Source organism: Pantherophis guttatus, chromosome 3 (genome assembly GCF_059756535.1).
Source record: "Pantherophis guttatus breed Tessera chromosome 3, ASM5975653v1, whole genome shotgun sequence".
Classification (NCBI taxonomy): domain Eukaryota; kingdom Metazoa; phylum Chordata; class Lepidosauria; order Squamata; family Colubridae; genus Pantherophis; species Pantherophis guttatus.
The window spans coordinates 170,675,930-170,691,193 of NC_142065.1; the positions used below are offsets into that span (position 1 = coordinate 170,675,930).

Here is a 15,264-nt window from a genome sequence, read left to right on the forward strand (position 1 = left end):
ACAAACTATATTGAACAACTGGTTAATGAATAATGAAAGGGATGAGACATGGAGCTGAATTCACAGTGATGAATTTAGGATGACAAAGTGGATGCTGGGACAGGAGAATTTCATATGAATTGTATGATGTGATGCATATTTGACTTATTCTCCAGGGCACCAGAGAGCAGGACAAGAAATAATGAGTGGAAACTTTTCAGAGGTAAAGGGTAAAGGTAAAGGTTCCCTTTGCACATATGTGCTAATCGTTCACGACTCTAGGGGGCAGTGCTCATCTCCGTTTCAAAGCCGAAGAGCCAGCGCTGTCTGAAGATGTCTCCATGATCATGTGGCCGGCATGACTAAATGCCAAAGGCACAAGGAACTCTGTTACCTTCCCACCAAAGGTGGTCCCTATTTTTCTATTTGCGTTTTTTACATGCTTTTGAACTGCTAGGTTGGCAGAAGCTGGGACAAGTAACAGGAGCTCACCCCGTTACGCAGCACTAGGGATTCGAACCTCTGAACTGCTGACCTTTCAATCAACAAGCTCAGCGTCTTAGCCACTGAGCCACCGTGCCCCTTTCAAAGAGAGGTACAACCTAAAAGTAAGGAGAATTTTTTTTTTTTTTACAGTAAGGGCAAGACTTAAGACTCCTGTCTTAAGCACAGAGTGGGAATAGAAGACTTCCGAGGTTCCTTGCAGGCTATGATTCTCTGGTTCAAAAAAAAAACCTGTTGTCTAGAAGTGTAACAAAGGGAGAAGCTCTGTGTCAGAAGATAAAAAAACTGTCAACCTGAATTGGGATAGGGAAAGATAATGTAATTTTTCATTTCCCCCCATCACATAGATACAAATGCAGAGGGGAACATAGTTATGAATATACCTAAATAGAAATGTTTACACACAACTCTGTGGTTAAAAATATCATTGGCACAGTCACTTTGTAGGTAGCTACATTTAGGAAAACAAAGACTTTCAATTGGATCTCGTCTTAGTCTTCTGAAATCAGTGGGTGTGATGTAAGCACGACCTTTGTATTGTGCTTACTGATTTACAATTGCTTTCAACCAAGGGGATCATAAATTGAAAGGTTCCTTGTGTTAGTTAATCATCAATATCAGGGAATTGCTGGAAATACCATCTCCTTAGCCTTCTATATCAGTCACTGTTGTTAATGCTCATATATCAAAAACAAAACAGTAAAACGAGGTGCGGATGAAAGCAAAAATTATTTTCATTTACTTGATTATTTCTATTCCACCTTTATTAATTTTACAAATACTCCAGGTGGTGAGCATATCCAATATACCTTCCTCCTCCTATTTTTCCCACAATAACAACCCTGTGAGGTGAGTTGGTTTAAGAGAGAATGACTGGCTCAAAGTCACCCAGCTGGCATCCATGGCTAAAGCAGGACTAGAACTCAAGATTTCTTGCTTTCAGGCCTGGTGCCTTAACCACTAGATCAATTATAAAACATAATTCTGTTTTATCGAAAACTGCCTATATAGTCTCAATTCTAATTGTAATCTCTATACCAAGGGTCAGCAACATGCGGCTCTGGAGCCTCATGTGGCTCTTTAACCCCTCTGCTGTGGCTCTGTCACTCAAAATATGGATCACAACCGCCAATGTGCGACACCCGCCAGCACGCCATTTATTGAGTTTTTCAACCCCCGGTAGGCCAACCATGGATAAATCCAAGAAAAGAAAAGTTTCAGAAGAAAACAGAACACTTAATTCAACTACATATGCTAGTTTTGTGGCCGCTCAAGAAATAGTCAGGCATGGGAAGGGTTTTGTGGCTCCTGGTGTTTTCTTTTCTGTGGGAAACGGGTCCAAATGGCTCTTTGAGTGTTTAAGGTTGCAGACCCCTGTTCTATACTGAAACATTGGTGTTTCTTACTTTACACCACCAGATGGAGCAATTATCACACTTGTGAAAATATTGTTACTGCAAGCTGACTTGAAAGCCTCTTATATTTCAGCTTTCAGTGTGCAGCTGTAAGAAATGTCTATGGAGATTCTCAGTCAACCAGGTCATGGTTGTCCCAAAGGTGTTTTTTCAAGAGGCAACTGGACTTTCTGATTTTTCTTTGAAGACGTTTCACATCTCATCCAAGAAGCTTCTGTATGAGCTGAAGAAAAGAAAAACCAGAAAGTCCAGTTGCCTCTTGAAAAAGCACCTTTGGGGCATCTGTAAGAAATGTGAAAAGTAAAAAGAAACTAAAGGACTATACCAGAGGTCTTCAGACTTGGCAGCTTTAAGACTTCTGTGGACACCTAACATCAAAAACATCATCAAAAAAGCTCAACAAAGAATGTTCTTTTTGCGCAAACTCGGAAAAAAAGAGTTGCTGATACAGTTCTACAGAGGAATTATTGAGTCTGTCACCTGCACCTCCATAACTGTCTGGTTTGGCTCTGCAACCAAAGAAGACAAACACAGACTTCAACAGATAATTATAACTGCAGAAAAAACAATTGCTACCAACTGCCTTCCATTGAGGACCTGTATGCTGCACGAGTCAAAAAAAGGGCTGTGAAAATATCTACAGACCCCTCACATACTGGACATAAATTGTTTCAACTTCTACCCTCAAAAAGAGGCTATAAGGCACTGCACACCAAAACACCTAGACAGAAGGACAGTTTTTTCCCGAACGCCATCACTCTGCTAAACAACTAATTCCCACAACACTGTCAAATAATTTACTACGCCTGTATTACTATTATTCTTCTCTTTCTTACTAGTATCTATCACTTATTACTATAACCATGTTGCTTGTATCCTTTAATTATATTGTTTTTATTTGTTTCCTAGTAAGATTTGATAGCTTATTAGTAACCTTGACTATCACTAAGTGTTATATTTTTTTATTCTTGATAAATGTATTTTATTCTCCTCATCTACACTGACAGCAAATATACACCAAAAACAAATTCCTTGTGTGTACAATCACACTTGGCCAATAAAGAATTCTATTCTATTCTATCTAACATATTGGAAGAGAGACAGTTTGGTGCAATGGTTAAGACACCAGGCTGGAATTATGAGCTCTAGTTCTGCAGTCTTGCAAATAAAACTGAAAGGACTTGTCCAAGCAGAAGTCAATACTGACTCAATGGAACACACCAGTGGTGGGTTGCCCTGGTTTGGACTGGTTCACAAGAACCAGTAGTAAAACTGGTGGGTGGCCCCGCCCATTGCCGGATGTTGTCATCGGCGATCTGTGCATGCACAAGGCACGTGCGCTTGCTTCGCTTACACATACGTGCGATCCCGTTGCGAACCAGTAGTAAAGGTAAGTAGAACCCACCCCTGGAACACACACACACAAAAATAATCTATAAAGAGTGATGTTTCATTAAATTTTGGAAATTTGTTTGGTGTAGAGATTAAAGGATCAGATTAAAAGTAAAGAAACTCTGGGCTCTATTCCCATTGTAGGCACCAAGTCAGCTGGGTGACCTTGGGCCAGTCACTCTCTCAATATACTTAATTTTAAAGGAGATCTGGAGAAATTCACAGAGCAAAATTATCAGTGACTGCTGGTCCTGAAAATTGTTTAGCCTTTCCTGAATCAGAGGCAGGTACCTTAAATGCTGGAAAATAGCAGCAAGGAGGGATATATTTTTCTTATCTCTGTTTATGAATTCTCTGAACGCAGCTATGAGACTACTTGTTGACCAAACAAAAATAGATGTGTACTTTGTCTGATCCAGTGCACTGTTTTTACCTTGCACCTTTTTTATTGTCTGCAACAAGGAAAATATGTGGTTTTCTTACTTCTAAGAAATCTACATACATAGCTCAGCACTACGTATGGTCTTTATCCTGCGGAATTTTCAGTCAGTGATTGCTGAACATTGTTTGCAAGGTTCCCCAAAATTATGAACTGGACCTAAAAATGTAGCATGAACCTAAAAACAGCCATCTAAATTCCCTGACGTCCAAACCTAAGGAGAAAATAATTGAATGTGACCCCATATATTTTCTTCACGCACTGCACCCCTTGGCCATCCCAAAAATGTGAAGTTTGGCCCTCAGTTGCATAAATTGCCACTTTCTATTTTAAGATTTAATATCTCCCAAAGCAAGCATTTTTTAAAACAAACATAGCCATAGTAACAAGAAATAGAAAATCCACAGTTGGTCTAGAACTTTACCAAGCAAAATGTAAATCCACAAGCATGTGTGTATAATACAACCACAATCACATACATAACCATAGATCCCATTTGAACTGTAGCTCTCCCTCTCTTACCAATCACTTGGGGGTAACAGGTTGGAATAATTCCTTCCCATTCTCTTCCTATCAGTTGATTTCTCTCCAAAAGACTTGGTTCTGGGGAATTTAATTGGCAACCAATATCTTCTAGTCAATTTTGCTATGACTATCCATTTCAGACCCATTTGTTCCATACTGCACAATCTGTGCAGAAGTGAACATGATAGTTCAACAATTTGGAAACATATCAAAGAGCAGAAAGAAGTTCAAAATAATCATCAAAAAAGTTACCAGGGCATTTGACATTCTGAGGGGAAAATAATGGAGGGTGATACATGTGTCACGAGTTCCAAAAGAAACATGCTTTATACATTAATGAGATGTATCATATACATCATGTCCCACCCACTCCCATTCCCTATCTTGTCCATATATATAACCTTAACAATTGAGAATTATTTTGTCAATTTAGCTTCAGACTCTCTTGTGACACTGTTTAAGATTTGCAAATTAGTTCTAACTCACTGGCCATATATTTGGAATTTGCTCTGGAAGGTCATTTGTGTTAAGGTTAAAATACACTGACTTTATGCCTTTGCAAATAGTATTTCAGACTTCAGGACTTTGTGCCTCTCTGAAAGCTTATATTACAATACATCCAAGAAGAATTCCTGTGCTTATGACTGCGGTTACCTTGAACAAAATCATTTAAACTCATTAATTTTAGTAAACAAATTCATTCTGGCATAAATGTTTATGGATTATAGGTGCACCGCATCCAATGTATGAAATATTTTCATAAGAGAACAACTGAAGGTAGAAGTAATAAAAGAAAATGCCAGAAAGAAAAGAAAGCTAAGAAATGCAGGTATTGAGGATTGCCAATACAGGCAGACAATTTGCAAAATAAGCATTGAATGTGAAAAACACATAATTGCATTGGTGAATGGATTAACACTTATCACATTAAATGTATTAATTGATCTCAAACCAGAGGTTGCCAGATTGGCTTTTTTAACACCAAATTCTGGAAATTTGGGGAAGGGGGTCAATTTGGTTGAACTTCAAAAATTCACTTGGCTTTTTGGCTTTTTTCTGGCTTTTTTGGCACCAAGAGTCTGGGCAAGAAAGTGCTGCGAGAAGTGTCGTCCCAGGGTCAAGAGTTGCCTGGTTCCATCAACTAGAAGGCAGATACCCATTGGACCATTGTGCAGAACTGGGGCCATGCTGTGCTTCCCCCTTTATGAGCAATTCCAGTCTTGTTTCTCTGTGTACAAAATTTGCCATCTTTGCCCTTACCTGCCTAATAAACCCAGTTAAACCCAGTTTATTATTATATTGCAGTTGAGAGAATATTTTCTCTTGTATCCTCTCTTAAAAGGAAGGCAAAAAAGCAGACTGCATCTGAATCGTTTGGGATGCTATTGTGATAGGGCAGAGCTATTGCTTTCAAGCAAATGTTGCAAAAGTTTCACTGCAGCTCTAGAAATGCTTTTTTTTAATGTAATATTTGGACAAGGCTAATAGTGTATGCTCCACTCATTTCAGTGGGTAAAATAGTAATGACCTGGATCTATAGTTTTTTTAATGTGATGTACGAAAAATCTATTAAAATTTGTTTGGTTTTTCTCTAGTACAGGTAGTTGTCAATATACAACCATTCATTTAGTGACCATTTGAAATTACAACAGCACTGAAAGAAAGTGACTTATGACTGTTGCAGCATCCCTACAGTCACATGGTCAAAACTCAGATGATTGCTTGTGTAGCCTGTTTGTAGCTTGTTCGTAATTCTAGGAAGACAAGGGATACATATACTAAGTCTCGTAAATATCAAATGCTCATACAAAGCATCTTCTTCATTAAGATTGGTGCAAGAAGCAAACAAACAAAAATAAATCTGGCATCTGGACTTCCATTTGTAAGTCTGTTACTACACACCAACTAAAGAAGATTAACGGATCATAAATTGAATTAAATTGGCAGTCAGTACTGTTGGCTAATTACAATTTTCACTTGTTATTAACAGTTCCTCTTTTTTTCATATAAATGAAATATTTTTGCCCTGGGATAGGGTTACCAGACATCCTCATGTTCTCCATCAGACAGACATAGCCTTAAAATCAAACATTGTTCAGCTTTTTGAACATCTTCGATGTTTAAAAAAATGGAATATTTATGTACTGTGACCTTGTAAATTGTCTGCTTCTTTCTTTCCTTCATCCATCAAGAGATTTCATAGATCTATGTTATTGAATATATTTCCTGATTCAAGCAATGAGCTCAAATGCAGCCCCTTAAAATCTATGATTGCCAAAATCTGTAGATTACATGACTCATCATATGTTCCTACGGTGAAATTTGAAAAACTTATCATTATTGATTCTATGTTATCACTAGCATATGTTCTTGAAAATAAGGATTTGTTGAAACAATATTGCAGTTGAAAAACTATGTATATGCAATTTCATACACATGTAAGCCCAAGCACATTTTTTGCAGTTTTTAGCTGCAGTTTTTGTTGCAGATGCCAGAAAAGTAAACAGTGTCCTCTGTTTCCTCACATTTGTCCTTATTTCCAATTGTCCATGTTCTCCTTTGGCTATTCAGCTATTCAGCTATCTGGCAACAATACCCTGTGATAACAGGTTTTCTTCTGTCAGCCTGAAGTTTCTATTTTCTGTCTGCAGACCAAGTGCATAAAATAATGATTGCAATATTTGTTTACTTATTTTGACAAAGGAAGTTACTGCTTGCTGAATTTTTTGGGATAGTGGAACTATCCAGTCGTTTAATGTCTATGGAAATTATCAGTCTTCCAGGTCATGATTGTCCTAAAGATGCAACTGGACTTTCTGGTTTTTCTTTGAAGACGTTTCTTTGGTTAGGCTGTCTACTAGCCTATTCCTAGTAGACAGCCCTCAATAATTGCAGCTGTATGTGAAACATCTTCAAAGAAAAACCAGAAAGTTCAGTTGCCTCTTGAAAAAAAAAGCACTTTTGGGGTATCCAGTGGCTTGTTCAACTGTAGAAGTGTACAGAATACAGTACATTCATCTTTGGTGTCTATCAGAGATTTCTGCATCATTTTTGTATGTCTGGTGAGGGGAACTGTTTTGGTAGGCCTCTGTCCTTGCAGTGGCAGAGCTACAAACGTGCAAGATGGCAACTATGACCACCCAATTGAAACCTGCTTCTTTTTAATTGGACTTTTTGTTTACAGAATAACAGAGTTGGAAGAGACCTTGGAGGTCTTCTAATCCAACCCCTGCTCTAGCAGGAGACCCTACACCATTTCAGACAAATGGTTTTCCACCCCTTCCCACAGGTACCACTGAACATGCAAGGCAGAGCCAAAGTAGGCTCTTGGAATACTGCACTGCATTTGTGGCAACTTCTTCTAGACTCCAAGACATTACTTCAGAACTATGAACTTTTCTCCTTGAGAAACATCAAACCTTTTCCTGTCTTGCTTCTGCAGATTAAACCACAGATGAAAATGCCAGCTTTTCATCTCTCAGCAATAGCTATAATCCTTTTTTAATATGTGCCGAGCTGCCTTGATTGCATAGTAATGCAAGAACAAAAATTTGTTAATTAAGGTAGAACCCTGGGAACCAAAAAATTCAAGGAATTATTTTCAGTCTTGCAGAGAGAAGTAAAAACAGTTGAATAAAGAAAGGAAGGATTTGAAATTATTTAAAACCACTTTGTGAATGAAGCATCATCAGACCCCCAGAAATGCAAAGAGAAGGACATATATAGAAGACACAAATACTACCAACAGACTGAATACTTATTATGTGGGCCATCTTTCATTAATAAATTGTCAACAAAGTATTTGTCAAAAGGTAACTATGAGTATGTGGCTAACTATAAACCAGGACCATGACAATAGGAAACCATTAGTCATATGATCAATGTTTATGTGTGCAGATTTAAAAGATCTGGAGATTTAGAAACAAAACCCTGAAAAGCAAAGATTCATTTGATTACCTCCTACATGAAAAAGGAAATAATGTGTTATCACTAGCCAGATCTTTTAAAACAGGGTAGCCAATTTTATTGTCAAGCTCTCCAGCATGGCAAACAATTATCCAGATAAATGCTATTTCTGTTATTCTACTTTATTCCTGACTACTGGATCCATAAAAATGCCTTCATCAATAAATTTCTCTACACAAGTATTTCTTAAATTCGGGAACCTAAAAACTGTGTCATTGTTAAGACTACAATCCTGTTGATTCTTTAAACACTGTTTGCTCTTTGACAGAAGTAAAATACTAATGGGAGTGTTTATGTACAAATGAACAACGATAGCCAGTCTTCATTACCTGAGGTAATTTTTCTATGTATACATTGTATGTGAGTGCACATATATTTACTCTTCTCATGAATGACATTGAAAATGTACATTGAGGTTAAAACATAATATATCTAGGCATACAGCTGCAACTATTGAAGGCTCTCTACTAGGAGAATTCTGGTACAGGCTAACCAAAGAATTTATCCATTTTTGTAAAAGTTATTTAAGATATATCAATGTTACATTATTATATAGGATTTGAAGCAACATTAAGATAAACTGAAGGATGAAAAAAAACAACAAATCAAGCAAACATTTCCACAAGGTTATTTGTACTTGCATTAATACACCAGGAAGAAATGCCAAGGAATAACCCACAAGCTAAGATGTTTATGATCTTAACAAGCACAAAAATAAGCAAAGTACAAGTCTGCAGCACTAAAGTTCCAATTCACCTTCCATACAAAGCACGAAGATGAAAAGGATAATTTGGCCCAGCATAATTGTATGAATGGAAAATCAAACTAGATTTTGCTATCAATCATCTCAGAGTGTAATGCTATACTTTTGCATACTCCCAGGGAAAATGCTTTTCTGAATTCACAGTTCTATTTGACAGATAACATGATAAGAGCTCTAATGAAATGATCTAATGATATTTAAATGTGGGAGGAAGTTTAATCATAATGTTGTAGTAAAGTGCTCCATAGTTATAGCACAGATACACAGTTGTAGCACAGTTCATTACTAAAGAGGGCTTTCTGAAAGGATCACGTGCCTTCCTTCCCTGGTGGAAATAGGATTGCAGACTTTTTAGTTTGTCTACTGATTATTTTTTGGTTGCATTTTACTGTACCACACCTTACTCAATAAATACTAGACTATAGTCCCTGTTGCTAGGTTGAAATGCTTAAATGATTTCTATTTTAAATTATAACCCACTTCTGAAAGAAACATTCAAGATGAGAATTAACATAAATTCAACTGACAAGGCAAATTGATTTACATTTCCAGGTCTTTTGTCTACTTAGACTGAACTAGTGATTTCAATATTTACTAAAGTAAGTGAATTTTCACTCTAATAAACTTATTGGGACCAGGGAAGAACAAATAAAGACAATATTATACCTCAAAAGAAACTAGGGAAACCTTTCTACCAGTAGTGGGTTTCAATTTAGTTTGCTACCGGTTTGCTCATGTGCCTTCTACGCATGCACAGAAGTGTCCGGGTGGATGGGCGGAGCCTCCCGCCACCGTTGCTACCGATTCACGGATCTGAGGCAAACCGGTAGCAACCCACCACTGCTTTCTACCAATGATCATTAAATTTAAACCATTTTACTTCATTGTTCAGATCTGTTCACAGAATATAATCTATACATTTTAGAATCTTAGTGGCAGTTATACCTCTATTCCTGAGGTTAACATATCTTGTTACTTAAATGCCTGGGGGGGGGGTCTCTGCCTTGGTGCTTTATGAGTTTGGTTGTTTTCTTGTGGACATTTCACTACCTAAACTAGGCAACAAAATCAGTGCACTGATAATGTTACCTAGTTGGGTAATGAAACATTGCAAGAAAACAACCAAGCTCAAAGAACACCAAGGACCTCTCATTTCAACCCTGAGCTACAAATATTTTCCTTTATTAGTACTGTTCTGTCTATTCAAACACAGTTACAAGAAAATAGTTGCTCTGACAGAGTAAGTCCCACTGGACACATGAGAATGACTTCAGAATAAATTTGCTGAATTTACGGTTATCATAAATTTGCAGTTATCAGCAAATGTGAATTTACTGTTATAATGAATTTAAATATAAACTATTAACATCAGCATTATAAATATCTGTTAAGAATTTCCTCATGATGACTTCAGTGGGGATTACTTCCAGATAGTGGATTCGGATTTGCAATCTTTATGAAATAAAGTAATAAGAACATATTTATCTACAACTAAAATGGTATGTAGGATCCAAAAAGAGCATCTCCGTTCTAAAGAAGTGTAATTTCATGCGTGTCTGGTTTGAATTTGCATATCTAGAGGCAAAATATTAATTTAAGCAACAAATTACATGAAAGTAATTGTCAATGGGAGAACAAAGTAACCGGTTTGAGGGTGTGAAACAAATGCCTAGTAATCGGGAAGTAGCATTTACATAAACATGGGTTTTAAGGGTGAATCATTAATTTTGGGAGCAATACTGACTTCCAGAGAGATTCCTTTATTAGAAAATTGTATTTTAACTAGCAGCGTGTGATTTTTAAGTGCTTTGGAATCCAGATAATCCATTTGGTATTTGAATATTTGCAATTTAATCTGTTTCCATGAGTACCACTCTCTTTCCCCAGGGAGAATGCCAGGCTTTCCTCATTAATGCTTTGCCCTCATTTGGCCTCCCAAGATGCCAGTCTTGAAAGTGATCTCTAAGCAGTGTACAACCAGGCCAGGGCCCTTCTTTGTGTCTTTAAAGCAAGGGCCTGTCAGAGGGGACCATTTCCACTGAAAACTGGCAGGAGACATTCCCACTACTTTAAGGCAGAAAACACAAGGTAATCGAAATATAAGCCCTTAGAAACAGCCTGCAAAGTCCCCATCAAAAGTTCAGCTACGTAACTAAACTTTTGCTTACCTCTTTCCTACTGGGAGAGAAAATGCAGAATATTCAGAAGGTAGGAGACGTGCAATGTGTATGTGTAGATGAAGAGGAGGAGGAGGAGGAGGAGGAGGAGGAGGAGGAGGAGGAGGAGGAGGAGGAGGAGGAGGAGGAGGAGGAGAAGAAGAAGGAGAAGGAGAAGGAGAAGGAGAAGGAGAAGGAGAAGGAGAAGGAGAAGGAGAAGGAGAAGGAGAAGGAGAAGGAGAAGGAGAAGGAGAAGAAGAAGAAGATTGGGAGCTGTAATTCCAATGTATCTGGATGATATCCACATAATCAGCTCCTGGATCCTTACTATCATTTATTAGCATCTGTACATCAATCTATTGTTAAAAACTAATGGGGCGAAGAAACAAATTTCTAATTTAGAAGAGATGTCAGTTGATCACTGGGGAGTGGAATGAAAATTCTCCAGGGTTTTCATAGTCAATGGTATATGCAGACAAATATCAGTTGCTTTGAGACGTACGTATCATCTCTTGCAATACAAGCTACTTGTCTATATCAAATATGAATAGTGTAACAGAAAGAAACCTACGAGCACTTTAACTCCAAAGTCTGAAGTGGATACAACCCAAACAAATAACAGAATTTTTTTTAGTTGAGTGAATGTCACAGAGATGCCTACAGGCTCACATTGCACGATGTGCTTGCTGGAGCCAGTAAAATCTAAGCAGACATCAGTTGCTTAACACGTTTCTTTTATGCTTATGCTAACAGAGTAATCCCAATAGGCAAGGTTCATGTTTGTGTAGGTTACTGATTCTCTCATTCCCAGCACCTGTATAGTCCTTCCTTCCACCTATCTATTGTAATTCTACAGCTTTCAGCAAGAGACCACTGGATAGAAGCTTTGCACAGCGGGATGCTTGCTAAGTAAATAATCAGAATCAGCAGTTTTAAATCATACAGGCACCTGATAAGTAGCCTGTTTTGTTCGAGGGTTCAGTATAAAAACCTAAATCCCACTAACCTGTAGCTGTTGGTAGAGTCTCTTGATTTGCGTACACAATGGCTCCCTCTTCTCTGCTTTTCTTTTGCTTGGCTACAATGGGGTATCTCATTGAAGCTGCACCAGTGGTAAGTATTGTTTAAGTGGCACCTTTGCCTTTGTTTGTAAGTATTATGAAACAATTGCTGTAGGAAAACCCGTGGCATCAATTCAATCTTTTGATTATTGCATTTTTATCCATAAATTTATTTCAAACAACTGAAATAGCCAGAGGTTTAAAAAAAAAACCAACTTTATGAAATGTGTTTTTTCTTTTAAACATTTTTAGAATATATTTATTTTTAGTAACATTTTTAGTTTAATTAAAAGGATTTAAGATGTCGGCACAGATGTGAATGTCTTGCATGTTGAATCAAATTCTACAGATAAATTTGTGAACTGATTACATTTCATTTCTAACTCAGTATAATGAAATTAGATTGACTTGTAGTTACAAGAAACTGTGAAGTCTTGACTATGAGTTATTTGCATCTGTAACCATACCCTGTTCACTGTGTGGTTTTTGTAACATCTACAACATTGGATAGAATGAATATTCATAAATCAATGCCTGTAGCAGAACTAGCAAGGAGGGTCACAATATTTCAGTTCAGAGGAGATATGAAAGCTTTTATCAGGACTTTGTATATCTGTGTGTTTACATATGTTCTAAATATCAGTTTATAAACAATATCTCAAAGTTGCATTCTATTTCTATGCTAATTTAACTTATTCTTAGCTCAAACTAGAGCTTCCCCAATAGCACCATCACTACCAAAGAAATCCTTCAAAGTGTATACGTAAAGCAAAGTCTCTTGTTCACAAACCAGGCTGTATCCTACCAAAATTCTAATAGAAATCTCTTCTGCTGTATCAAGGAATCCCATAATTCTGCTGATTCAAAGTGTCCTCTGATGGTGAAAGTCCTTGATGCAGTTCGAGGAACCCCAGCTACCAACCTCCCAGTAAAAGTATTCAAAAACGGTGAAGATGGGACCTGGAAGGAGTTTTCCAATGGGTAAGACCGCATGAAAAGTGTCGGGTAGAATCCATTGATCACACTTTACTTCCTTTTCAAATGGAATGTATTAACAACACAAACCTATCAGCCACAGACTTTCATTGCTTATTATCTTTGAAGGATTGTAGATCTGGTATTTCCTCAGAACTGTACTATTTTAGCATGGTGATGACACTATCTCCTCCCAAATCCTGATTCAGTGAGGAAATAGGTGCAAATAATGGTTCCTATTTATTTATGTGAATCATTACCTTTAGTACATTGTTTTAGAGGTGTAACTAATAGCAAGAACATTTTAAAATTAATATAATCAGACATTTCTGTATTAATGATTCTCAGAAAAAGAATCTGATGTAACAATCCTCCTCATTCTAGAAAATCTGGAGATCTATCAAATAGTTTAGATAGATGGATATTACAGTATTAATCAGTTTTGATATGGGTTTAGAGATTACCGGTAACTATTTTTTCAGTGTAAAAAAAGATTTGAATGGATGCAGAAAACACAGTGTGACCTAATATCAAAACTGTATATATCTATTTGGAAATAAATCTCATTGGAATCAATATGCTTTGCTACCGGGTGGTTGATCATAAAACAAAATGTACATTATGTTAAATATGAGCACTTCTGATTTAACTGACATGATTTTTTAAATTTTACTTAGCTTCAGCTCCAAAACATTATGAATCTTAGTTCAAGATCCACATATAGAATTACTCCTCCTGTATTTGGTTTTCCCCATTAATTAAAAACAAATTAATGGTCCAGAAACTAGCAATTTTGGAGCATTGGTGATTCTGATGGGAGTCCCATTCTTTTCAATGTGTATGTTTTAAGTATGACTAACTCTGAATCCATCCCATGGCCAGAATAAAACAATATGCTATTTGTACTGAATAAAGCTATTGACTATGTCACTCTCATATATTAATTTAAGGAAAACAAATGAATTTGGAGAAATCCATGAACTTACAACTGATGAGTTGTTTGTAGAAGGCTTGTACAAGTTGGAATTTGACACTAGCTCATACTGGAAAGCACTTGGCATTTCCTCATTTCATCAGTATGCTGATGTGAGTATTTGAAAATATTAAAATATAAGATAAACCACTGACAAAAACCCTAAGATTTAATTCCTGAAAATTATGATGCAGTTTGATCCAATAATTCCTGCTATTATATAAACATTTATTTGAGGAGGGAAGAAATATGAATTGAAGTGTTTGATAAGTATAAACTTTAAGACCATCTATATTTATTCAAAAATATAAAAGATTCATAATATACATTAAATGTGTGTGCTTTCATACATCGATATGTGTCCTTATTGACCCATATCTCCATATCCAGCTGGATTTAAAAGTGTGATACGTTTAATTATTTTCAGTAAAAAAAAAAAAAAGGTAAAATTTCAGAATGAAAGAAAACAATCAATTCTACTTAATGCCAATCTTTCTACTTTTGCATTGCTCTCTATCAGATCATTGTGTTAACTAAAAACACTCCCAAACTATTTTTCTTTTCTTTTCTTTTTAACAGGTGGTTTTTATTGCTAATGATTCTGGTCATCGTCATTATACTATCGCTGCTCTTCTCAGTCCTTTTTCTTATTCAACCACAGCTGTTGTCAGTGAACCAAAGGAATAAGAACCTACATAATTCTTTCAAAATTCTATTACACTTTTATAGCAATATTTTAAAGGAGGTAGTTAATTTGCACTATCAATGGCTTGTTTCCTGCAATAGCATGTAATTGCTACTGCTTAGCTATTTTTTTAATGTATCAATAAATTTCTCTAAATACTTGCGTAATGTGCAACAAACACAATACAGTTCTGTTTAAAGAAACATGAAATACTTTTTTTCTATGTTGTATTCAACAGTAGGCTTGAAGACGTTCAGTAAGCACCAATTTGTAAACAATTGTGATTGCTTTATATCTGTTTAGAATTTATCCTGTTCTCAGCCAAGTACTAAGTGTATCTGGAGGAAGCAGAGCCAATGGCACAGTGTAACTTTTATCTGGAAAAAGGAGGAGAAATATCTTTAGGCATAGCACAGCAGCATTTTCCAAAT

General features: G+C 36.6%; 1 protein-coding gene across 1 annotated transcript; it reads left to right on the forward strand.

Annotated features, from left to right (window-relative positions):
- Positions 1-12,106: 12,106 nt before the first annotated feature.
- On the forward strand, positions 12,107-15,043 carry TTR (transthyretin). The gene is made up of 4 exons (XM_034429662.2): positions 12,107-12,252; positions 13,042-13,181; positions 14,126-14,261; positions 14,728-15,043. Exons 1-4 carry the CDS (start codon positions 12,184-12,186, stop codon positions 14,833-14,835), a joined length of 453 nt encoding a protein of 150 aa, XP_034285553.1. The 5' UTR covers positions 12,107-12,183; the 3' UTR covers positions 14,836-15,043.
- The last annotated feature ends 221 nt before the right edge of the window (positions 15,044-15,264 follow it).